This window comes from Gracilinanus agilis, chromosome 1, assembly GCF_016433145.1.
Source record: "Gracilinanus agilis isolate LMUSP501 chromosome 1, AgileGrace, whole genome shotgun sequence".
In the NCBI taxonomy this organism is placed as follows: Eukaryota; Metazoa; Chordata; class Mammalia; order Didelphimorphia; family Didelphidae; genus Gracilinanus; species Gracilinanus agilis.
In genome coordinates this window covers 162075811-162103008 of record NC_058130.1, presented here as the reverse complement: position 1 = coordinate 162103008, position 27198 = coordinate 162075811, and the positions used below count along the sequence as shown (strand labels likewise).

The 27198-nt window shown below is 35.2% G+C and overlaps 1 protein-coding gene across 4 annotated transcripts in view; it reads left to right on the top strand.

The window, feature by feature from the left end:
* KIF27 (kinesin family member 27) overlaps positions 1–27198 on the top strand; it is a 97429-nt gene that overhangs the window by 49088 nt on the left and 21143 nt on the right. The window contains exons 10-12 of one of the 4 annotated variants that reach the window (XM_044658498.1): positions 10556–10753; positions 14201–14317; positions 26458–26634. In XM_044658498.1, coding sequence (XP_044514433.1) covers positions 10556–10753; positions 14201–14317; positions 26458–26634 — 492 coding nt within the window. The remainder of the gene's footprint in view (positions 1–10555; positions 10754–14200; positions 14318–26457; positions 26635–27198) is intronic. The other 3 variants (XM_044658507.1, XM_044658522.1, XM_044658515.1) reach the window with 3 other exon arrangements.

Here is a 27198-nt window from a genome sequence, read left to right as displayed (position 1 = left end):
AAAAATAAATTAGAATGGGATTAGAATTTATGGTCTGAACAGCAAAAATAATGGGCAGAATAGAAAAACTGGAATTTGTAATGGCAAGTCTTTCCAAAGAAACAAAAGAGAGAGAACAGTAGATTGAGAGTGATGAAAATACACAGAAGTGAAGGGGCAGTACAGAAGATAAAAGAAAAACCAATAACAACTCTAAAAGAATATACTTAAAAAAGCAAAACAAAAGTGAACATGAAGATAATGCATAATAATGACCTAAGGATTATAGGTAAAAATATGACAAGATTAAAAACCTGAATACTTTAATGCAACAAATAATATAAGAGAAGTATCAAGAACTTTTAAATATAGACAATTGGAATAACAAATGAAAGAATTTGTAGATTGCCTCTAGAAAAAACAAAACAAAACCTCAAGACTGTGAAGTTCCAGAAACATAGTTGGATACATTTAATAATTCAATTTCAGAAACAAGTTCTACAAGCTGTCAGGAGAAAGACTTTCAAATACAAAGGAAAAGCATGACTAGTCTGTACCCATCAGAAAACTCTGGAGGGAATGGAACAATATGTTCTGAAGAACAATGGAGCCCAGAGTGACCTACCCACACCTTCAAATCTGAGCAAAACCATAAATGAGAATAGATGAATGTTCTGTAATAAAGAGGTATTTGCAACATTATTAGAGATAAAATCAGATCCAAACAGATTATTTGTTTCTCAAACACTTCAGATTATAAAACGAAGGAGGGGTGAATAAATGCATAAGTCAAGAACAGCAATATCAATAGTGACATCAGAGAGACCAGTAAGAGACTTCTTTCTGAATATATACATAAGGAGACACAAGGGTAAAGTGGAAGTCCAGTGGAAATAACAGTAAAGAGGTGAGCATTATGGGAAAACATAGTGACAAGACCTAGCAATGTGGGGAATGTGACCCCTATGGTCTCAGGAAGAGAAAGACTACAGGATAGAGGGTGAGGAGAAAAGAGGCAAAGGATTGAAAAGGGGGAGGGATAAGGAAGAAGGCTTTGCTTTAGTAGTGGGAAAGAATTCCACTAATGAATTCTACTAGTGAGGGAGAGAGATTCTATGAAAGGAGATGGGGAATTTTCACTGGGTATGCTCTGTGGGATTTGTTGCTTGAAAAGACCACTTATCCTACCTCCAAAGGAGAGAAGTGAGAACTAGGAAGGTACAGAGCCTGGGAGGAGATTTTAAGGCAAATGGGAAAAAGAAAGTAAAAATAACTAGGGGGAGGGCTTGCATATTAGGATTAGCCCTGGGCTGCCTAATCAAGGACATGGAGGTAGGGATGCCCAACTATGAGGCAGTGTTCTCTCTGACATCTATAAGTTTTGGCATTTTTCTAGGAGTAGGCACAGAGAAATAGCAGGAGAATCTACTAGGCAATGGCATAAACCGCCCTAGTGGGAAGAGTCCAGAATAGCTATCTTGGAAGTTTTGATTACATGAGGAATACAGAGACTAGAGAGACTAGATAATTATATTAGTAATGACCACAGAATGAAGGGTCTACAGTAGATAGAAGGAGTATGAATAAAAGAAAAAAATCCTTTCAGGAAAAGGGCACCTAAAAATTAAATACCAAAAACAAACAAACAAACAAAAAACCCCAACAGGACTAGTTGAAGAGAGAAGAGAAGAAGGGAGCATCTACCTGACTAAGAGAAAATAAGAGGGGGAAGAATTATATAACCATATAAAAACAGGAAAGAAAAAGGAATAAATAAATAAATAAAACTTCAAAGGAATCACAAATAGTGGTGGGGGTGAGGTAATTCAGTTCAGTGAATTGAGAACCAGGCCTAGAGATGGGGGTGGGGGGGAGGTCCTGAATTCAAATCAGGCCTTAATATATTTCCTTAGCTGGCAAGTCATTTAACCCCAAATGCTTAACCTTTACTACTGTTTTTTTAACTTGGAACCAATACTTAGTATTGATTTTGAGATGGAAGGTATAGGTTGTTGTTTTTTTAAACCCTTAACTTCCATCTTAGAATCAATACTGTGTATTGGTTCTAAGGCAGAAGAGTGGTAAGAGCTAGGCAATGGGGGTTAAGTGACTTGCCCCAGGGGTCACACAGCTGGGAGTGTCTGAGGCCAGATTTGAATCTAGGACCTCTGATCCATCACTAGGCCTGGCTCTCAATCCACTGAGGCCCCCCCCCCCTGCCCCCCAAGGTATAGGTTTAAAAAATGGAAGGTGGGAAAAGAAGAGAAATGGTTGAAATAGGGCCACCTTCAAAAAAAAAGATTAAGCTAAAGTAACTGAAGGGCCCAAACAGCAAAAGAAAAAAAATCCTCACTTTAAAAAATAAAATATTAGAGACATGGAGGAAAATATAAATTTATATAACATAACTTTAAATGTGAATAGTTAATACAGTAAAATTTAAAAAGTGACAGATTAGATAAGAAAAAAAAACAGTAAATGTACAATCTGCTGCTTATAAGAAGCACATTTAAAAAACAAAGACATTCACAAAATAAAACTAAGATGGAAAAAAATTGCTGTGCATTATATGATTCCAAGAAAGCAAGAGTTGTAGTCATAGTATTTGACAAAAAAAAAAAACAATAAAAAAGGGAAAGGAACCAGAAGCAAAAAACAAACAATTATCAGTAATAAATTTATACATTTCAATTGTTTTAGTATCTAAATTTATAAAGGAAATGTCTGAGCTACAAGAAGATATAGTAGCATGATAGTGGCAGGAGATTTCAATATCCTTCTCTCAGTTTTAAATAAATACAGATAAATAAAAGGGAAAACAGTAACTGAACAAATTGTTGGAGGAACTACTATGTATGACCTCTTATAAATGGGATGGCAAAAGAATATACATATTTCACACAATCATCTTGATAAATAAAAGCACTTTTATGCTAAAAACTATAAATTATAGGTATACAATGGACTTAAAAAAATTCCTTATCTCCTATCTTAGAATCAAAACTAAGTATTGGTTTCAAAGCAGAAGAGCAGTAAGGGCTAGGCAAATGGGGTTAAGTGATTTGTCCAGTCACACAACTAGGAGGTGTTTGAGTTCAGATTTTAACTTAGGACCTCTCATCTCTAGGCCTGGCTTTCTATCCATTGATAAATAAATAAACAAACAAACAAACAAACAAACAAATGAATGAATGAATGAATAAATAAACAAACAAACAAACAAATATATATATATATATTTATATATATATATATATATATATATATATATAAAACATTCAAAACATACTCTATCTATAACCAAAAGCAATCATCACATGCAATGGCAATACACTAAAATAATGAAGGTGAACCTATGACATGGGTGCCAGAGATGGCCTGCAGAGAGCTCTCTGTGGGCACAAACGCTACCCCCTTCCCTTTGTTACTAGAAAGGCAGAGGGACTTGGGCAGAGCTGCTCCCCTCCTCCTCTCCACCAGGCCTGATGACATCTTTTCACATCCAATGCCCCTCTGCCCAGAAGCCCAATAGGAGCATGTAGGGGGGGGTTAAGGTGGGTGGCTCACAGGCAACAGAGCTGGACGAGAGCAGAGAGCTCGGGCTACACCCTTCCCTCTCTCTATACCCGCTGAGGACATTCCTCACTTCACCCACCCCTCCGCCCAGCAGGCCAATGGGAGTGCTTCTTCTCTCCCATGTGTTAGGGTAAGGGTGGGGGACACGCCCAGCACTTGTAGTGGGAGAGAGGCCTGGCACACTGTCTTTAAAAGATTTGCCATCATTGCACTAAAACCTTCCCAATAAATACAATAGTAAAACTAGGGCCCTCACTCTTCCCACTATTGTTTGATACAATTCTAGAAATGCTAGTAGCAACAGAGTGGACATTTGAAAGGCTGATATGATAATATACTTGGAAAATCCTAGAGAATCAGCAGAAATACTCATTGAGACTATTAGCTTTAGCAAAGTTGCAGGCTACAAAATAAGCCCCCAAAATCCGATAGCCTTTTTATGTAACAATGACAGAATGCAAGAAGAAATACAAAGGGAAATCCCATTCCATATTACTACAAAATGCATAATACCTGATATCATAGGACAGATCTGCCAAAGCACATAAAAATCTTGAATAAGATTCAATTACAAGTTAAGGTCAAATCAAACATTTATTAAGCACTTACTGTGGGACAGGAAGAGCAGCTAGGCAGTGCAGTGGATAAGAATGTCAAGCCTTGAGTCAGGAAGAATTACTTCCTGAGTTCAAATCTGGCCTTATTTACTAGCTGCGTGAGTCTGAGCATTTACTTGACCTTTTGCCTTAGCTCCCTCATCTATAAAATGAGCTGGAGAAGGAACTCTTTGCCCCAAAAAACCCTAAATGGGGTCCTGAAGCATTGGACATGCCTTGAATAACAACTTAGCATTATGCCAAGTGCTAGAGATACAAAGACAGAATGAAAAAAAGAAAAAGAAAACCACCAAACCAGTCCCTGCTGTCAAGGAACTCACAGTCTAATGAGGGGAGACAACATGCAAACAACTTTATACGAATGATATATGCAAGACAAATTGGGAGATATTGAAAAGGGGAAAAATACTAGCATTAATGCTGGTTTCACAGCAATCCTTTTGGCCTACATACATGTCTCACATCTGTATACATGTTGGACGATGTCAAAGAAGATCCTCAGCCATCAAAAGTCCTGGATAATCAACTTTGGAATTCTTGACATTTCAGTGTGTCTGCTGTCTTTTCATCATTGTTGGAGGCATAACTTCTGACCCATATCCTAGGAGCAGGGCCTAACACACGTAGATGTATCATTTGAAATGGATTTGTGGAAATTTTAAGAGCTGGAAGAGACTTCCAATCATTTAACCAATCATTTTCCATTACCCACAATAAAGATCTCTACAACACACCTGACAAATAATCATTTGCTTGAAAACAAACCTATGATTAAGTGGAATGAATGCACCATCTCATGAGGCACCCCATTTTGCTTTGGGACACTCTAGTTATAGGTAGTTTCTCCTTAAATCAAATCTAAATTTAATGTTTTGCATTTTCTTTCTGTTGTTCATAGTTCTGTCTTTTGGGCAAAGCAGAATAAGCCCCAAACCGTCCTTTGCATGACAGACCCCTCTCAGAATCCTTGATGACAGCTATCTAATACCCTGTAGGTCTTCTCTTCTTGATAACCATCCCTAGATACATTAACTTATATGTCATGAGCTCAATATTCTTCACCATCCTGGTGGACATCTTGTGGAAGCTTTTCACCTTATCAGTGTGCTTCCTAAAATGTGTTTTCCAAAAAGGAACAAAATGATCTAGATTCAGTATGATCGAGCACTCCAAGGAAGAGTGGAACTCTGTTACCTGCTTATTCCTAGGAAATGGGAATGTCTTAATGTTGCTGGAAAGTTGAATTCACTTTCTTGACTGCCATGTCACACTGGTGACTGAAAGCTCACATTCACTCAAACACCAATTTTTAAAAAAAAGATTCATTTTTAAATTAGTGGCCAACCAAAAGAAAACATTTCAATTTACAAAGTAAAACAAAAAGGGGGGGATTAATATATAATCTGTCATATATTGCTTGCTTTTAAGATGAAATATATATACATATATATTTATATATTTATATATAAACATTTTCAACATATTACTTTCAAAGCTATCCTTATCTGAGTTTCTCTCTGAACCTAAGTTCCTTTCTGGACATTTTATTATTTTTTTTAATTTTATTTTTTATTTAATTAGTTAAGAATATTTTTCCATGGTTCCATGATTCATGTCCTTTCCCTCTCTTCCTTCCTCCCACCTCTCAGAACTGATGAGCAATTCCCCTGGGCTTTACATGTATCATTGTTCAAAACCTATTTCCAAATTTATTAATATTTGAAATAGAGTAATCATTTAAAGTCAGTATCCCCAATCATATCCCCATCAAACCATGTGATCAATCATATGTTTTTTCTTCTGCATTTCTACTCCCACAGTTCTTTCTTTGGATATGAATAGCATATTCTTCCTTAAAGTCCCTCAGAATTGTCTGGACATTTTAAAGAAGTTTCAATGAAACTTTAAAGAAGTTTCCCTTCCTTCCTTCTCCTCCTTATAAATAATTTAAATAGCTGAAGGGAATATTCCTAGCTGTGCCATGCTAATATAATAAAAACGACAAGACTACCAAAGTTGATTTATACTTTTAAATGCCTTAACCAATGAAATTATCAAGGTGGATACTTTTTATAGAACTTGATAAAAATAATAACAAAATTTATTCAGGAAAACAAAAGATCTTAGCATATCAAAGGAAATGATGAAAAGAAGTAGAGAGAGAGAATAACATTTTCATCCTTCAAACTATATTATGAGGCAGCCATCAAAACCATCAGATACTGGTTAAAATATAGGTAGATCCAAGAAATAGATTTGACAAGGAAAAATCAGAAATAGTAAAACTTAATCCAGTTTTTTATAAAATGGAAAACAAATTACCTAGTAAAAACCTCCTTATTTGAGTAAAAACTTCTGGGAAAACTGGAAAGCAACAGTCTGGCAGAAATTAAGGCTTTTTATACCATATTCCACAATACATTCTAAGTGGATACACACCCTTAAAGATCATAATATTAAAAAGTTGAAAATAGATCATGCACATAATATTAAAAAGTTGAAATAGATCTCTCACATCCATGGGTAGGAGATATATTCTTAGCCAAATAAAAGATAGAGGCAATTACAAAAGATAAAATGGATAATTCAGATTACATGAAACAGAAAAGCTTCTGCACAGACAAAATTAATATCACTAAGACAACAAAAATGGTAGAATGAGAGAAAACATCTTTAAATCAAATTTTTCTGATATATAAGATATATAAATTATATAAGTCTAATAGCCATTTCTTAATAGATATATAATCAAAAGGTATGAAAAACAGTTCTCAAAAGAATTAAAAATATTCACAATCACATGAAAGATATGCTCCAAGGCACTAATAATAAGAGAGAAATACAAAACAACCTGAGGTTTTACCTCATACTCTGCAAATTGGCGAAGATGACCCAAAAAATGACCACAGGCAATGTTGGAGGCCTTGTTGAAATGATAGGCACATTAACACATTGTTTTTTGAGCTTTGAAATGGTAGTCATTTTGGAAAGCATTTTGTAATTATGCAAATAAAGTGACTAAAACGTGTGCATACTCTTTCAAGTAGAGACTCCAAATCCATTACTTGACTTATATACTCCTCAAGGAAGCCATTGATAAGAAGAAAGTCCCCAAATACTCCAAAATATTTATAGCAACACTTTTTATGATTATAAAGAATTGGAAACAGTATATGCCCATTGATTGGGCAATGGTCAAACAAATTGTGAAAATGAATATAATGGATTATTATTGTGCTATAAGAAGAAATGATGTGATGAATCCAGGGAAGCATGGAAAGATTTATATGTACTAATGCAGAGTGAAGCGGGCAGTTCCAAGAATACAATATGTACAATAACTACAACAGTTGTAAATGGAAGGAAAGAATGACACACCAAAAAAAAACAAATGTGAATTTAACAAAATTACAAAGAGCAAACATAATCTGAATAAAGAGATAAGAGAAGATTACTCCCACTACCACCTCCTCTTTCTGAAAGTGGAAGATGCACATGTTATACATATTCCATGTTTTTGGACTTTTTTTGAATATATCAGTTATAATGATCCCCACCTTTAAAAATACTATTATGTGGGATAACACTCTGGGAGAGGGAAAGATGATATCAGAAACAAGAAATCAGCAAAAACTTATTTTTAAAATGAGGGTATTAAGAAAGGCTTCTTGCAGAAGATTAGAATTTAACTAGTACTTGAAGGAAACAAGGAGGCATATGTGAAGAGAGAGAATTCCAGACATGGGGGATAGCCATTGAAAATGCCCAGGGAGAGGGCAGCTGGGTGGCTCAGTGAGAGCCAGGCATAGAGACAAGAGGTCCTGGATTCAAATTTGACCTCAGACATTTTCAAATCTGGCCCAGATCCTGGGCAAGTCAGTGCCCATTGCTTAACCCCTACTCCTCTTCTGCCTTAGAACCAATATACAGTAGTGATTCTAAGTCAGAAGGTAAGAAAAAGAAAAGAAAAAAAATGCCCAGGGATTGGTTGATGGAGTGTCTTATCAATTTCAGATATTATAATTAATCTAATTTATTTGTATTAATAGTTTAACTATATGTTTAGAAATAACCAAAGGTAAAATATATTGAAGATTACAAGAAAGGATTTTGTATGATAAAACTGTTTCTATGTCTTGGCAGGCAGTCATAATGACAATATTTTATTAAGATTATTATAATGAATTTCCTAGAGCAGATAATCTCTTACAACAAATGATTCCTCAAAACCCTCATTCACCTAACATCCAAACTTTTGTGATGTTTTGTTGTATGTGAGGAATGGTAGGTTAATACTTTAGATGAGGTATACATTGTTTCATTTTTCTACCAGCAAATAAAATCATCCCTGCTAAAACTCCCCTTGTACTTACCCTAATTATCTCATTAACTCTGCCATAAGATCCTATTTAAATTCTCATATTGCCTACCAAAGCAAACCTAAGGACTAGATGTTATAGTTGGTTTGGTGGTTGTGAAAGTATATCATAGGTGGTATATATTTTCTGAACCAAAATTAGGATATGTGGATCTTACAAATGAAATTCCACTGAAAACCAACATGGCATTCTTTTAAATTTAGCAAATGAGCTTTAATCTCTAATTGCATAGCCTCATACCAAGCTAAATCCACTTGTTATGTGGATTGAATTAATGACAGTTACTTCATTTATTCAAAGACTGATTTATACATAATAGTGGGTTTTCTATGTCTTTAGTCTTTTCTTCTTTTCTGTTTTATGTCTTTTGGATCTTTAACTGACAGGTGAAGAGAAAAGAAGGTAAAACTCAAATTCGTAGTTTTAATTAAAGATCTGATAGAAAAAAAGTGGAAACCGGTGGGTAAAATGAGTAATGTATCTAAAGTTTATTATTGAATAGATTGCAAAATAAAAGGAAATAAATATGGTTAATATGCTTTATATGTGAGTAGACTTTTTTTATTAGTAATTGACGAGAACAAATAACTAGCAGAGTTCTTGGTTCATTCTTGGTGCTTACTAAATAAATACTTGTTTAATAAAGACTGAATTACTCTATGAGTCTGATGACATTGTAAAGGCCTGGAAATGTTATCAGGTTTTGACATTTTGTAAGAAAAACATTTTGGTGCAATGTTTCATTTGTTTGAAAAAGGGACACAATGTTTTATGAGAAGGACATGATACAGCATGGCAGAGGAGAAGCTGCAGGTCGTAGTGCGATGAGCCACTGGTTTCAGAGTTAAAGTTCAAATCCAAAATCTGTTAAAAAAATTGTTATTTTTATCTTTTTTATATCACTTGCATCTTCATTCCTTTGAGAGCCATCCTTTATTAAAAAAAGAATTTGAAAGGGAACAAAAAATATTAGTTCAGCAAAACTAACTCACATTTTATGCAGTGTTGCATACAATGTAGTCCTTGTCCTTTGCAAAGGTGTAGGATACCTTCTTCTGGACACCAACCCTAGTCATCATCACTTCATAGTATTTTTCTTCCTTCCTTCCTTCCTTCCTTCCTTCCTTCCTTCCTTCTTTTCTCCCTATTTCTCTTTCTTCCTTTCTTTCTTCCTTTCTTTCTTCCTTTCTTTCTTCCTTTCTTTCNTTTCTTTCTTTCTTTCTTTCTTTCTTTCTTTCTTTCTTTCTTTCTTTCTTTCTTTCTTTCTTTCTTTCTTTCTTTCTTTCTTTCTTTCTTTCTTTTTCTTTCTTCCTTCCATCCTTCTTTCTTTCTTAAAAGACATTTAACTTAAAATAATTGGTAAGGTAATTATTAGGGTTGTTTTTCAACATTCACACTAAATTTTATTTTTACTGAAAACATCTTATTAGTAAGAAAGTGTCTATAGATTTTAACTTTTTAAAAATCAGGGATCATTTGACAGAAGAGCCACATTAAAAAAGTAAGCATTCTTTGGCATTTTCATATGTTCAGTTATAAACATTATGATTGTGTAGTTTTCTGACACTAAAACTTTTTTACATTAGTAAAAATCTAATTTTTGTTTGAAGGGATGAAAAGTCCTTATAAGAAAGGATTACCCTCTCCTCCTTTCGAAAATTCCCTAGTTTGATTTTTGACTGCCATTTTCATAAATCTAGTGAAAAGCTATATCCACATAAAGAATTCTTGTTACTTCTTGTATATGTATAAAAATTATATTGTGATTTTTCCTATTCAACAAGGGAAGGAGTAGAAGAGAAAATTAAAAACAAGAACTCTTAGGTTATATATAATCCCTTTGTGCAGCTATCAGAATATAAGAAATAAATTTTATTTAAATGTAAGAAAATGTTCACTTTTGTTAGTGAAATTGACCTCCTGGATTTCTTGATAGAATTGGATAGATACAGCTGTTCATTTTTCCTTTAACCCCATATTTTCCAATATGTTATGTGATAACAGGTCTTGCAAAAGAAGCAACAGGATACCAAGAAGCTGGCATCACTCTCTGCCCAAAATGAGAAACACGCCTCCGAACTTGAACAGAATGTAGATCATATGAAATATCAACAAGCACAGCTACAAAAGAGACTTAGGGAAGAAAATGAAAAAAAGAAGCAACTCGATGCAGAGATTAAGCGGGATCAACAAAAAATCAAGGTAAGAAAGTGTCGTTTACCTTTGATAATGCTATTAGTGCATTCTTTTCTAAACATGATAGTACTTTTCTTAGGTATCACTGATAAGCAGTAGTTCTTTCTAGACCAGAATTTGGTGTGAGCAGCTCATAAAAACATCTTCTAAGGTGAGATGTTGCTATTGGTGAGGGAATAGTGACAACTAATGAAATCATTTTTGTTTTTCAATTAAAAAAGCAATTTTACACATTTTGGGTTCTGCTTCTTATCCCATTTTTAATATTATTTACTAGAAAAAAGTTCTGTTAGTGTGTTCACTTTCCTTTGTCCTTCTATCATCTTTCTTTAGCTATCATATAATCCTATAGCCATTATTCTTTTTATTATGAAATAATTTATAAGACTAAGGAGAAAGATGAACAAGTAATTTTCTTAAACTCATGCAGTAGATTTAGAAAAATAGAATCCAGGTCTTCTGAGCTTATGTAAGGAATTCAAATTTTTAAAAATAAAAATAAAGTATGTAAGAACCAATTTCCCATTGTAATGTTATTTTGTCTGTATTTTCACAGACTATAAATGACTTTATGCGGGTTGTACCTATATTCTCTCCCTTGAGAGTGCTACCCAAGGATGTTTATAAGAGTCATAGTTGCTTTACATGCAACTCTAGGATTAGGAATCTATCCCAGAAATCTCAAATTCTCTTTTTATAATTCACTATTATAAATTTAAGACAGAAGACTTTTTATCATCACCTTTGCTATAACACTGTGGCATCAACCTCTTATGGAGATCTGAATTAACCAGTAGATCTGGAAGACATGAGAGTATAATTAGAAAGCTAGCTCTTGTAACTTCACACTTACAGGGAAAGCCTATGGGGACTGTATGGATAACTCAGCTTCCCAGATATCATCTCATTCTTTGAACTGAAATTCTTTCTCTTGGCTAGGGCTAATTTAACTATATTGTATTCTAAACAAACATGACTAAACTTTGACTATGCAGCTGGAGCAACTAAAGCTATGACTGGTCCTGAATCCTCCCCCAAAACACATGTTGCCATTCTGTATCTGGATGTCCTGATTCTGACAGTTCATCTTTCTTTTCCTTCTTTGTCCTTGCACAGCAGGTCACAAATCTATTTTTCCTTGGATATTTATAAATAAGGGAAAGTATTTTTATAGATATCTCAGTGATATGGCTTAAGAAATCAAATGTACATATAAAAAGATTCTAGGACACATTTAATAATCTTAAAGTTCCTCATTTCATCTTCCTAGCCAACATCATTTGGCCCACTATGATTTACTGCAAGCCCCAGAGCTCTTGCTCCTTCTTGAACCAAAAAGACGGGTAGTACTTTTCTGCCCTTCCATTGATATCCCCCCACCATCACCACCAAATGCTATTCATTCATCTGGGTTGCAATCCCAAGGCCCATTTTCCCTCAGTCAGTCAGGAGACATCTTGGTCAGTGGAATGCTCACGGTGCCCTTAATCACTACTAAATAACTGCCTACTTATTATTTCCTTTTGAATATAGGCTAATTTGGCAACCATTATGAATCCTCCTGGGAGGAATGCATGACTTGACCCCATGATACTTTAGTCTAGGAACAGATAGTACATAATCCCAGGGTCAGGGTGAAGGGAAGGTGGGGGTGGGGTGGAGGGACCTTAAGACACCATTACCTTAAAAGTCACAAAGATTCTCCATTTTCTTCTTTTCGATGCAGCTCTATTTTTAATAACTGTCATGTAGCCAGGCCTTTTCTGAGGCCCATTATGGAGGAGAAGAATACAACTGGTCATGATAATCCCTTTCTTACTCTGCCTAGTATCTTTATAGGGATAGTGACCATGAGTCTTTGGAAGAATAAAAGACAGCAACTTCAAGAGAAGATTGCAGACCTATATTGAATATGCAATAAAATTCAATATAAAGGCAAAGTTTGTCTCAGTCTCTATTCAAGACAGATTGACTTTATAATCAGTTTTACCTATTATGTGGCCCTATTCTTGAGATTGGATCTCAAAAATAATCAGTGTTGGTATGGTCAGATACCAGTGTTTGTTTTCATTCTTTACAAACCTCTAGGCTAAACAATTTCATATTTTGTATTTAATTTATAAATGTATTTATAATATTAGTAATTATATGGACGCCAGTAATTTGGAATTTGTGGCTGGACTGGAGCTAAGTGGAAGTCTACATTAATGAATATACCATGAATAATCATGTTAATTTATAGCTATAATGTACTTGATGATTTTAGGCTATTTTATATAAATCATCTTCTTCGACTTTTATAGCAACCCCAAGATAGTGAATTATCCAATTTTACCAAATGAGAAACCTAAACCCAGAGAGATTAAGTAAACCATGAATGACATAAATAATATCCTATGTTGTATTTTCAGAACTATAGAAATGAGTGGGGATATCATATTCCCAGATTTTGTCTATAAATGTAGCTAATTCCTATAAGCAATGAAAAATTTTCTTTTGCCTTTTAAAAATGTACTGCAGTAGTAATATTCACTTGGTTTACTTTATTTTCATCTATAACATTTCTTTGGCTGTTTTTATTATGAAGGTATTTTGAACAAAGAAGAAAAGAAAGTATAAAAGAAAGTAGTAGCAGTGAGAGAAACAAGATCTAATGAAGTAGACTGATGATGACAGTAAATAAAAAGAGGACAAAGGATGAAACATAAGAGGGAAAGAAGGAAGGATAAAAAAGAAGAGTAGGGAACAGCTGGGTGGCTCAGTGGATTGAGAGCCAGGCCTACCTAGAGATGGGAGGGGGAGGGGAAGGTCCTAGGTTCAAATCTGACCTCAGACACTTCCTAGAATGTGTGACCCTGGGCAAGTCACTTATCTCCCATTGCCTAGCCCTTACCACTCTCCTGCCTTGGAGCCAATACACAGTATTGACTCCAAGATGGAAGGTAAGGGTTTTCATTAAAAAAAAAAAAAAGAAGAAGAAGAAGAAGAAGAAGCAGGAGTTAGAATGTCCAGTGGATGAGTGGTGGTGGAAGTCTGCCTAAGGGCAGCTATAGCATTGTCAGGAATTGGAATCAGCAGTATCTTCTACCTTATTCCACCTTTATGTTAGGGCAGTTGCTTTCTTGGAGCATCCAGAAATTGCCTGAGTTTGGGACTAAAAAGAGAAGAGAGGTAGGAGGTAAGAACCTCTGGTACAACAACTCATAGAGACCAAGGAAAAAGTGACTTTGGGGACAAGAAAAGATATTGGAGAAATTATTGAGGGTACTTATCAGTGTCATCTCCCATACTGCTGGCTATGGTCCTGCTTTATAATTGCAGCTTTCAGTCTTCTAAAATAATCAACATACCTTACCAAAAGCTAAGAAATACTTAGAAAATTTGTCTTGTTTTAATAATCAAATGAAGTATTGAAAGAAATAAAAAATATTTTTTCATTCTGTTTTTATATAGGAGCTTCAATTAAAGACAGAGCAACAAGAAAAATTTCTTAAAATGAAATCTGAGGAGTTTGATGCATTTAGGAGAAGAAAGCAGAAGATTCCATTTGGAACTATAGACCAGCTCCAGGTATGTCCATTATATTAAACTTTATCTGATTGCTCCATTTGTTTTTTTGTTGTTTTTTTTTTGTGGTGTTGTTGTTATGTATCTTGCCAATTTGAAGATACTATTAAGTAGAGGTGAAAATTGTGTTCAGATTTAAATTTAAAATCCTAGGCTGTTTATTTTCACTTAGACTGCAAAATTTTTCATTTCCTCTGAAATTTTTAGGATATCTAAAAAACAATTTTAAAACTTAGGAAATGCTTATTCTACTTCTGGAGAGAAATGTTTATTTTAATGCTTTTTAAATATATAAATAGGAGAGCCCAGGCTCATATAAATGCATGTTATAGTCACTGAAATAAACATAATTTTATTTGTTTCAGTACAAACATATAGATAGGCACATTAAAATTAGAGCTCTATATTTCCAGTGTGTTCAGCCAAGATTGCATACTCTGTATGCCTTGTGTATTAATTTTTTATGCATGACAAAACACTTCAAAGTTATTTCTTACTGAAAATTAAACTATTTTCAAATTTTAAAAACATCTGTTCAGCTTAAATCCACCAGGGCATTTACAAAATGATCTTCTTTTTCCAATAGGAAACTGTTATACTTAAAATAAAAACTTAGGTTATTTAAAATGGCAAGAGTTTATATATTCAAGCTTTCTGGATGGAGTTTAAACATATTAAATTCTAGGATGTTTTTGTCTTTTCTTCCTAGAATTTACATATTATCTGCATAAAAGTAGGCATTTGACAAAAATGTACTCTCAGATATATTTTTTTAATTAGTTCCTTTCATAGTTGTAACTACTTTCCAGGTAACCCCAGTGCCTAGAAGTCCATCAAAGAAGCTTCTGCCTTCCCATGCCACTACTGCATAGGAAGGATGAACAGCAGTGTGGTGGTCCTCTTTGCAGATTTTAGTTGAGGAACCTGAAATTTAAAGTTGAATCACTGATGTAATGCTAAAACATTTCCTACAGTTTACACTAGCTATGTTGGAAATGCCAGGTATTTATTTACAAATATGTTTTATTGATAGCTTTTGTCTTGATGTTCCAGTCATTTCTGGGGGTAAAAACCAACAACCCTCCCTCTCTAGATTGACCTATCGCTTATAACAAAGAAAAATAGTTAAGCAAACATACCTGGCATACTGGCAGGATCTGATAGTTTGTACAACTTCTGCCCTAGTAGACTCCTTTGCTGCCATAGGGAAGGGGGAGATGTTTTGTTATCTGATGTTCTAGAACTATCGTTGGTTTTTTGTTTACTCACAACTGACTTCCTTAGAGAGAGTGATTTTTTCATTCATGGTGTTTTGTTCATTTTCATATAGTGTTCCTTTGGTTGTGTTAATTTACCTTGCTTCATCATTTCACACACATCTTGGGACAGCTAGGTGGGTGATGCAATGGATAGAAAGAGTAACCAGGCCTCTGGAATCAGGAAGACCTGAGTTCATATCTGGCCTTAAGACCCCAGGCAAGTCGTTTAACCTCTTGTTTGCCTCAGTTTCCTTACTTACAAAGTGGGAATAATAATAGCATCTGCCTCCCAGGATTGTTGTGAAGATCAAACTAGATAATATTTATAAGGTTCATAGTATTGGGTTTGGCCCATAGTAGGCACTACATAAATGTTAGCAATAATTATTATTACTTTATTATTATAATAGTCAAATAATTCACATACCAGAGTTTTTTTCAGCCATATTCTCATTTTTCTCCAGTTCTTTGCTACTTCAAAGAATGCTGAAATGCCATATTGTTTTAAAAAAGAAAAAATATTGTAAAACAAAAAGCTCATAATTATTCTAAATTATAATTTGACCATATACAAGTGAAACATTAAAATAAGGCTTAAATAATGCAGAATGTTTTGATGGTATAGCAGAGCCCCTTGGTAACATTTTATTTGAACATTGTAAATAAAGAAATATAAACTTATTAGAAATATAAACTTTTGGGGTTTGTATTTATGACACTACCAATATTTTGAGAACCATATGAACAGAAAATATGAAATAAGAATGTTTCTGAAATATCACTGTAGGTGATACAGAGATATTTTTCATCTAAGATCTGCACTTATTCCAGTGGCAGGAAAATTAAACAAGTTAGCTAATCAATTAAACAAAATTAACAAGTCAGTCTTTTTCTTACATTCAAATTAGATAATATCTAAATTCTGGACTAGGAGATCATACTTTTAGCAAAGAGACCCCAACCCTAATAGTGAGTAGTAGGAAGGACATCATCACATCAGGGCTTGGGTGAAATTTAACCCTTGTGTGGTCTGCAACAGTTGAGAAATTGTTTCTGGCTAGTAGTATCTGGGAGAAATTCCAATTCTGGCACCTAATTTGTTAAGGATACGTAAGCACTGAAGGAAATTGCTTTTAGGAAGTAGACATAAATCAATTTTGACATCAATTCCTACTTCTTACTAGAAAACCTATTTAACCACAAGATAATCTGAGAGGTTTTTTTTTTTTTAAGAAAAGGAAATAACAAGTGTTAAATAAAAAATATTTGCCACAAATAACTCATACTTAAGATGCTACAATATTTTTACATTTTAATTATGAACTTGACAACGTGACCATTTCCATATGTAAGAACAGAATTCTCCTTAAAAATGAACATTAAGCACTGCTTGTTTTATAAAGTTTATAATAAATTTAACACAGTAATTCCAAATACTGTGCTGTTTGCTATCTTGCTCTCTTCTAAAGTCTTTCAAAGTTTTCTTTTAAAATACTGTAGTCGTAGAAATTGTTTTCCTGGTCACTTCATTCTGTATCACTTCATGTAAATCTTCCCAAGTTTATCTGAATCATTCAGCCAGTTAACATTTATTAAGCACCTGTTATGTGCCAGGCACTGTACAAAGTGCTAGGGATATAAATAAAATAAGAAGAGTCCTTACTCTCAAGAAGCTTACATAGTCAGGGAAGATATCACATGAAAGGAAGTTGAAAAGCAGGTGGGAGGGAAGGGTACCCCACACATGATAGATGGGTGGCACAATGGAAATGTCCAAAGACAAGAGTGGTAGCATACTGGAAATGGATCTGCTATGCTTTTGTCATTCCCCATGGCACAATAATTATCTCCTGTATTCATATACTAGATCTATTTGGCCATTCCTCAATTTGATACAATACAACATTGTGTTGCTATAAATATTTTTGTACATATAGTTCCTTTCCTTTTTTGATCTCTTTGTGATATAAATAGACTTAGTGGAATTATGGTTTGGACAAAGGAAAGTATAACCAGTTTATAGTTTAGTGACTTTGGGAGTGTAGTTCCAAAATGGCCAGACCAGGTTACAGTTTCACTAGTAGTGCATATGTGTGTCTCTCCTTCCAAAGTTTCACCAACAATTGCCATTTTCCTTATTTGTCATCTTTGTAATTCTGTTAGGGATGACATGAATTCTGAATTATTTTAATTTTCATTTCTATTGTTAATTATTTGGAGCAGTTTTTAATATTTTCATATTTTATTCATAGCTTTTGATATTTATATTCATTCTTCTTTGGAGAACTGCCTGTTCATATATTTTGATTGTTTATGTATTAGAGAATGGCTTTTGTTCTTATATATTTTAATCAATTGCTTGTATATTTTTGGATATCAGATCTTTATCAGAGAAGTGTGATGCAAAGATTTTTTCCATTTATGTTTCCCTTCTAATTTTCATTGCACTGACTTTGTACAAGAGCTTGTCAATTTTATGTAATAAAAATTATCCATTTTATTAACATTGATTCTTTTTATACCTCATTTAATCAAGAACTTTTCCCTCATCTATAGTTATGAAAGAAATTTATTCATTTAATATTCATTTAATATCATAGGCCCTGGCAGGATTCTTGGGCCACATCTGTCATGGTACAATATGCCAGGGATCTATATGTTATCTTTAAACTCTAGCCTACATGATCAGCCAACCTTCTTTCTAGTACATCTTTTTGACAATAACTTTTTTTTTTAACATTTATTAATATACATTTTTAACATGGTTGCCTGATTCATACTCCTCTTATCCCCTTCACCACCACCCCCGCACTCCCCCCACCCTTGACAATAACTTTTACTATTTTTCTTGCATATAAATTTTCATTAGTAATAGGCTGTACTCTATTTACACCCCTATTACCCTTTTGAATAATCCTTACTTTTGATTATTTGGAGATGATGAAATTCCATGATTCATAGCCATAGAGCATCCCTGGAATTAGCATTAATTTGTTGTTGTTTTAAAGAGTAGTTTAGTGTTTCAGTATTAATATCAAATGATAATCAGAAGATTATCCAGGGTCACACAGTGTTAGTGGCAGAGCCTTGCCTACATGGCTGGTTTTTACCTGGGAATCATGTTGCTTATGTGTGCTTCAAGAGCAGTCATCTGCAAACATCAGGGTTGTTTTGGATGTGGTTTTTTTTTTGTTAAAGTTTGTTGGTTTTCCCAGAGGCTGGAATATCTTCAGGGCCACATATACTTCAGGTTCTTTATGTTACTGTGCTTAAATTAATGAAATGTATTGAACAAGAATGAATATGTTAGTAGCCCTGACAATTCCATCATTGAAGAGAGAGAAACCAAACAATGTACCATCTGCTTTAAACTGACCAGAATTATCATGGCTCAGCCTTAATATCTTGTTGAATTTCTCAACACATCCAGATTTGCTTAGTAGGCAGCAGAATCTAACTATACTGATAGTATCAATTTTTTAAAGCTGATCAATTTTTGAAAGTTTTATTGATGCCTTTTGCTTTGACTGACTTTCATATTCACTTTTATACTTTCATTAAAGCCTCCCTTTTATTACATAGAAAAGCAGTTGAGCTTGTTGTCATGGCAAACATGTTTAACAGAGGATGATGCACGCACCATAGTGTATTTATAGTCTGTTGAATGCCAACTCTGAAGTAAGAGAACCTGGGTTCAAAACCTGACTTTGATTTCCTGTTTGACTTTGGGCAAGTCAGTTAATCATTCTAGGCCTCTGTTTTCTCATCCTTAAAGTGAGAAGATTGGATTAGATGACTTCTAAGGTCCCTTCCAGTTTCATATGTATGGTCTTGTAAACTTGGGTACTACAAATAATCAGTTTGGTGATCTTTCAGTGTTGTTTTTATTTACATTGTAGACATTGTTGTTCTGGTTCTGCTTGATTCTTTCTGTATCACTTTCTACAAGTCTTCTCATGCTTCTCTGAATTCCTCACATTCATGGGGCAGCAGGGTGGCTCAGTGGACTGAGAGCCAGGCCTAGAGACAGGAAGTCCTAGGTTTAAATCTGACACTTCCTAGCTGTGTGACCCTGGGCAAGTCACTTGACCCCTATTTGCCTACTAGCCCTTACCACTCTTGCCTTGAACCCCATACACAGTAATGATTCCAAGACAGAAGGTAAGGGTTTAAAATATATTGTTTTGAATAGAAGAAAAGACAAAATATATGATCTCAAAATCTTAAAACAGTTAAACTAGAAAACAGATCAAGGTGAGAGAATTTAAGAAACTATTCAACTCCCATTTTTTAACCATGATTAAGTAAAACTGAACTCTGTATTTGTCAAAATATTAAAATGATACACACCAATGAAAATTGCCATATTAGAACTAAGAGAGTAAAGTGAAGATAGAGTCCACTGATCATGTCATGAAAGGAACTTTGCAGTTTCAGAAATGGGATTGTCCTAATCCAGAGCTCCCACTTCAATACGGCAAGCAGAGAGAAAGAAACAATATGGCATGTAGCTAGAAACTTTCAAGGACCAAGGAATTGCAATCAGGATCATAGAAATCCTGATAGTTTACATATACTACAAATAAGAGGAAAATTTGGAATATAGTATTGCAAAAGGAAAGAGAAAGAAGCTTATAACCCAAGAATAACTTACCTTGAAAAGCTGAGTATGATCTTATAGAGGGAAAATGGATCTTTAACATAATAGGACTTTCAAACGTTTTTGATGAAATGCCTAGAGCTGACTAGGGACTCTGAAATACAAGAGTTCAGAGAAACTTAGAAAAGAAATTTTACTTGAGCCATTGGATAGAACTATATGGTGATATAGCTAAATAGTCTTTCTCTTCCATTTTTTTTGAATTTGGAAATTTTTATTTAATTAATTAGAATATTTTTACATGGTTACAAGATCCATGTTCTTTCCCTCCCCTTCTTCCCACTCTCTCCTATATTTTTTAACCATGATTAAGTAAAACTGAACTCTGTATTTGTCAAAATATTAAAATTCTACTGGGTTTTACAGGTATCGTTGATCAAGACCTATTTTTTCCATATTATTGATATTTGCACTGGGGCAATCATTTAGTTTCTCTTCCATTTTAATGGGGGAAGAAGCAAGTGTCTCTTTAGAACTTTTTATGTCTTCAAAGAACCTTAAAGGGAACTAATAAACAAAACCAAACAAAAGCAGAGGTCTTGCAGGGAGAGGTTGATTGGTTCTGAGAGCCTGAAGAAGGGGAAAAAAGACATAGTAAAAGAATACAGTAGCATAGAAAGGAGAAAGAAGGGGGAGTAGAACCTGCTATTTCTCATATTTGGGGTACATGAGAAGAGTATACAAATATGAAAGAAAAGAGGGAGGAATAAACATTAGAAGAACTCCTTATCTGAAATGGACAAAGAAGGGTTAAATACCTAGTTCAAAGTAGAAATTCATTAAATTCAATGGAGAAACAAGGATGGAGCAGGGGGAGGAACAGCTTGGCACAATAAACAACATAACAGACTTCTGTACTAGCAGCAATGCAAGGATCCAGAGCAAGGCTGAGGGACTTATGAGAAAGAAAACTAGCCACATTTGGAGGAAGAACTGTGGGAGGAGAAACCAGAAGAAAAACAACTGCTTGAACACATGGGCTGATGGAGATATTATTGGGGACGTAGACAGTAAACTTTAACTCTAGTCCAACTATCAATAATATGGAATTAGGTCTTAATCAGTGATACATGTAAAACCCAGAGGAATTGTGCATCAGCTATGGGGGGGTGGGGAGGTTTGGGGGAGGGAAAGAACATTAAACAGGTAACTATGGGAAATATTCAAAATAAAAAATTTAAATTAAAAAAAAGAGAGAGAGACAATAGCCATAAGCAAAACAAACTGATCCTGAAGGGGAGATTAGAAGGTGAGGGGGTAATGGGAAGGGCCTACAAAAGAGTGCCCATGACCTGGAAAACAGTGAACAAAAATGTGGTATTATGAATGTAATGGAATATTATGGCATCATAAAAAATGGTAAGATTATTGCAAAGAATCTTGTAATAGGAAATGATGCCAAGTCAAATGAATATAACCAGGAGAATAATTTATGCAAGGACAACTGCACTGTTTAAAAAAGAACTTGGAAAAATTTAACTCATCAGTGCAATGACCAGCCATCTCCAGAGGACATAAGATATCCTGACAGAGGTGATGGACTCAAGGTGCAGAAAGAAACAAATACTTTTGGACATGGCTGCTGTGCATGCATTTGTTTTGCTTGACTATACTTACTTTTATAAGGGTTTTTTTCCCCCATTTTTCTAAACCTTTACTTTCTGTTTTATAATCAAAACTGTGTATTTGTTCCAAGGGCAAAAGTATAGAAAGGGATAGACAATGGGAGGTGTCCAAGATCAGAAAGTTCTTGGGAAGTGTCTGAGGCCAGATTTGAACTCAGGACCTCTCTCATCTCTAGACTTAGCTCCCAATCCACTGACCCTCCTAGTTGTCCTTATTCTCTTGGTTTTAATAGGGGAGAAAGTTGAGTGGAAGAGAGGAGGTTGGTAATAGTTATATCAGGAAAACAAAATGCCATTGATACATTTTAAAAATGCACAGACAGGAAGAGAAGTTCTGAAGGAAACAAGAGAAGCAGGGTACTTTTGAAAGTATTATGTGAAATTGGTACATAATTTTTTTAAAATGTTATGAAGTAGAGAGCATGATTTTATATGCAATCCCTTTTTTGTGTTTTGTTATGTATGTGAAAATGCTTTTTGGGGATGTTTAAGTTTAGAATTTAAAAAAATTTCATAAGTGTGTATTCAAAAAAATGACATCAATTTCTAAGAAAATTTTAGAACAGATTATAAACATGGTTTATGAGCATTTGTAACATGCAGTAATTTCTAGGAGGCAACCAACACAAATTGAAAAATATGTAATGCCAAATTAACCACATTTCTTTTGATAGTACAGGGGATGCCATAGACACAGTATATTTTGATTTCCATAAATATCTTATGAAATCCTTAGAGAGACAATGACAAAATTTGGGCTGGATGATATACTGGTAGTTGGAGAATCGGCTGGTTGAATAACTATTTAAGAGAGTGCTATTGCAGGGCCAACCTAAAGTAATTCCTTTAGCAGAGCATTGTTTGCCCCATTTCCACCAAGTCCTTGAGAGGTTTTGGCTTAAAGGGCTCATCAACCACAATACTGTGATGACTGCATTCTGCACTGTAGGGATATATGATCCACATTGGCAGCAGCTACTATCTGTTAAATTCAGTTCCCAGGAAATCTAAAACTTGAACATGATATTAAGGGTATATTGAGGGTTCTAGTCCTATTAGTACAATTGTACTTGCTGATTTGTCCAGGACTTTAAGAAATTCTTGGCCACAAACCTTTGGAGGAAGTTTAATTGATCACTAATAGTGTCATCCTCCAGGACTCTTCATGAAAAAAAGAATGTTGAACTCCAACTATGCCATGACTATACAGCAATTCCCATGTGTAGCTAATATCCCACACCAAAAAACTTAAACCTTAGTTCTAAGTCATTTGTGGCATGCCTTGGTTTTTGTCAAACTCTACACTCTAGGACTTAGCTCCCAATCCAGGACTATTGCCAAACTGGAAAAGTCATTCAAGCAATATGAGGGTGAGTACTTTGAATTACTCTGTCATCTTTTAGTAATTCCCAAATATTATCTTCCATGGCATGCAAGAAGGATGATTGGGGGAGGTGGGGTTGTATAATCCTACACGTCATTAACATTATAATCTATAGACAAAATGCAACATCTAGTTATTAGGAACACATGCTGGTGTGATTCTGCAAGCATTGATTGTATGCACAGTTGGAAAAGCACAAACTCAGAGCTGGGATTTTTGGAATACATGCTAGACTGAGAACTTAACATGAAACTCTAGAGGTGATCTTGGCCCTCAATAGCCTTGACCTTCATTATAGCCTTATCTCCCTCTTAGGGAGGACACTATCAAATTGGCCGTGGGCACTGGCTAAAACTGGCCATTTCTCAGGACTTCTGAGTTAAAATAGCCCCAGAGTAGAGGCAGGTCTCTTCCTCTCCTTCCCACCAACCGAGATACAGTTGCCCCAGAAGGACAAAACTAAAACTAGCCATTTCTCTACCCTCAGTTGTTAAAAGAGAGGCAGTACAGCTCTTCTAGCTTCATGGCTTATTTAGTCATCATACCTCCAGCCGGGGGGGTGGGGGGGTGGTGGTGGTGGTGGAGTTTTCTGTTCCTTGTCAGCAAGCACTTAAGCACCAACTGTGTAGCAGGCACTGCTAGCTAGCCAAAGGATTCAAAGAAAGGCAAATAACAAGCCTGTGCTTCCAAGTTGTTCACCCTTTGCGGGGGAGGGGGACAACATAAAAAAAAAAAACTAAGTACAAACAAGATATATATGGGAAAATGAAGGTAATGGAAGGCACTAGCATGAATTATGACTGGGAAAGACTTTTTGCAGAAGGTGTGACTTTAGTTAAGACTTAGAGGAGCAGAACCTTTTTCTCTATACTGACTATTAGGCTCTGTTCACTCCCTTACCTACCCTCCCCAAACTCCCAACTGACAACTAGATATGGAGGGAACCAACCCTCCATTAGAAGAGTGCACTCACTGCTTCATTTGTCACCGCTAGGATAATGGACTCATTTTATTAAATTTAAATTTATTATTATTTTGATAATTATAAAATAATTTTATTGTCACTGACTTTTCTTTAAATAATTCCATTAACACTCTCATTCAGAACATACCACTTATTCAAACTTTTCATTTATTGCCACAACCCCTTATTCAGTTGCCACCTGAAAGACTTGGGAACTGATCAAGCACTTGGAGACCATTGGAAGGTTATAGGCTGTATTTGAAAACACCACTAGACCCTCAAAGATCACTAAAGACTAGTAACTGGTTTGGGCTGCTAATTAAACTGCCTTGCCAGTTAATCCTCCTGGAAATTAGAAGACCAAGGCACTGGTTCTTTCCTATTGTTCAAGCAATAAGATTGGTTACCTTTCACCTGAGGCTCTGTGACACTGTGCAAGTGCACTTGGTCTTCTATTGGTTACTGTGATTAAGAAAGGTTATTCAGTTTTATTTTAAAGGGCTGTGAAGATCTTGGTCTCTACGTTGCATGGCCTTCTCTGATGGTCAAGGAGAGAGGAGTTCATGGTTAAGAAAGCATTGGATAGGGGGCAGCTGGGTAGCTTAGTGGATTGAGAGCCAGGCCTAGAGACTTGGGAGGTCCTAGGTTCAAACCCGGCCTCAGCCACTTCCCAGCTGTGTGACCCTGGACAAGTCACTTGACCCCCCTTGCCTACCCTTACCACTCTTCTACCCCCCTTGCCTACCCTTACCACTCTTCTACCTATAAGTCAATACACAGAAGTTAAGGGTTTAAAAGAAAATTAAAAAAAAAATTAAAAAAAAAAAAAGAAAGCATTGGATGTGCCAGTATCAGTGAGAGGGCAACTCCAATACTTTGGATTAGAAAGGTTAATATGGTTTCCTTCTAGGTCTCTACACTTCCACTATACTTTCTCTCTGGCACTCCCACAATTCCAGTGGGGCATAATGGGGTATAAGGAAGAGTTTTCAGAGGAAGGAGTATGGGATTGGGGTCCCTTTGCCCCAGATGCAAAAGATAAGCATAGGCACCATCAGCCAGAGGCTACACATACAATAATTACCATATACTATGGAATTTAAGAAATACAAACCTACATTTCTGGCAGTGACAGATTTCCATGTATATTGCTTTCCTTACAATCAGATTCCTTGCTTCTGGTTCCATTTGCTATTCCTTGGATATTTCTTCCTTGACAATTAGTCCCTTTTATTGTTCCTTCTGGATTACAGTACCTCTGGGATACCACCTTTCATTTATGTTGCCAATCTTACACGTGGCACCTTAGCCAAGGGGTCAACAATTTAATGTTTCATGTACATATTCCTACAGTTGGAATTTCTTGATTCAGGAGGGAATCTAAATTCTTTGTTTCTCCAAAACTGACCATTTTTGTTTTTATGGCTCTTTTATGTTAACCTCTTTAAATGTATAGGGTGTTATTTTGTAATGAGTTGCTTTTATTAATAACGAAAATGAGAGAATAATAGCACCTTCAAGGAACTAACTTTATATAAAATTGCTACATTTGACTTTAAGACTAATTTATCTTAATGCCTGTCTTGAAAAATAGATCCTTATTCCTTTTAAATAGAGGTTTCTGGGGCAGCTGGGTAGCTCAGTGGATTGAGAGTCAGGCCTAGAGGCAGGAGGTTCTAGGTTCAAATCTGGCCTCAGACACTTCCCAGCTGTGTGACCCTGGGCAAGTCACTTGACCCCCATTGCCCACCCTTACCACTCTTCCACCTAGGAGCCAATACACAGAAGTTAAGGGTTTAAAAATAAATAAATAAACAAACAAACAAACAAATAAATAAACAAATAGAGATTTCTTTCATCCTAAATGTCTTACATGGAGCTACCACTTAGTAATTCCCTAAAACTGTTAGTGACATACAAATTTTTTTATTATTCTGCATATCTGAATTTATGCTACTTCACACTCTCATTTACTCTTGTTGCAGAATATTACACAGGTTGGGGGCAGCTGGGTGGTTCAGTGGATTTAGAGCCAGGCCTAGAGATAGGAGGTCTTGGGCTCAAATCTGACCTCAGACAGTTCCCAACTGTGTGACCTTGGGCAAGTCACTTAACCCTCGTTAGAACCTTCTGCCTTAGAACCAATACATAGTATTGATTCTAAGATGGAAGGTAAGAGTTTTTTTAAAAAAAGAATATTACACAGGGCAAAAGTTCAAACAAATGACATGTCTCTGGATTTTTAATGCAGAAACTGGATGAACAAAAGAAGTGGTTAGATGAAGAAGTAGAAAGGGTTCTTCATCAACATCAAGAATTAGCGGAGCTGGAAGAAGACTTAAAGCAAAGAGAGGCCATTGTTTCCAAGAAGGAAGCATTGTTACAAGAGAAGAGCCATTTGGAAAACAAGAAGTTGAGATCTAGTCAGGTACCCCGTTTAATATGAAACCTAGCTTTGGTTTGAGAGTTGTTCTCTTAGAAGTGGGTCATTGCACTATAAAGAAGTGAAAGGAATAAAAAAAACTCATGTCTAGTTCTCAATTTATTTTTGCCATTTATTAAATAGCAAATGGCCTAGTTTTTCAAGACTAAAATTTTATAGGCTAACTTGTAAAATATTTAATGTTCTGCTAGGTTAGTGGTTTGGCTACTGAATTTTCATGAAGGAAAACACCCCCATAAGTTTCATGGTGAGCATTGGTTGTTGGCTAGAAGACAGTTAAAAATATAGCACAAAAATAATTACTTTCATCATCTTTTAAGACTCTCCTATCGTTCTGTTTCTAAACTGGTTTTTTCATGGAAACCTACCTTCTGTAAAGAAGGTTTTCATTTTGCAATTAATAAAATGTAGAGGGTCTTTTTACAAATTTTTGTTTAAGGCCCACAATTTGAAGTAGTTAATGGGAATGCTTTTATAAATAGCTATAACTCTCACCTTGATTTCATCTAATGCCTATATAAAATGGAAACACAACTTTCAGATTTAGTT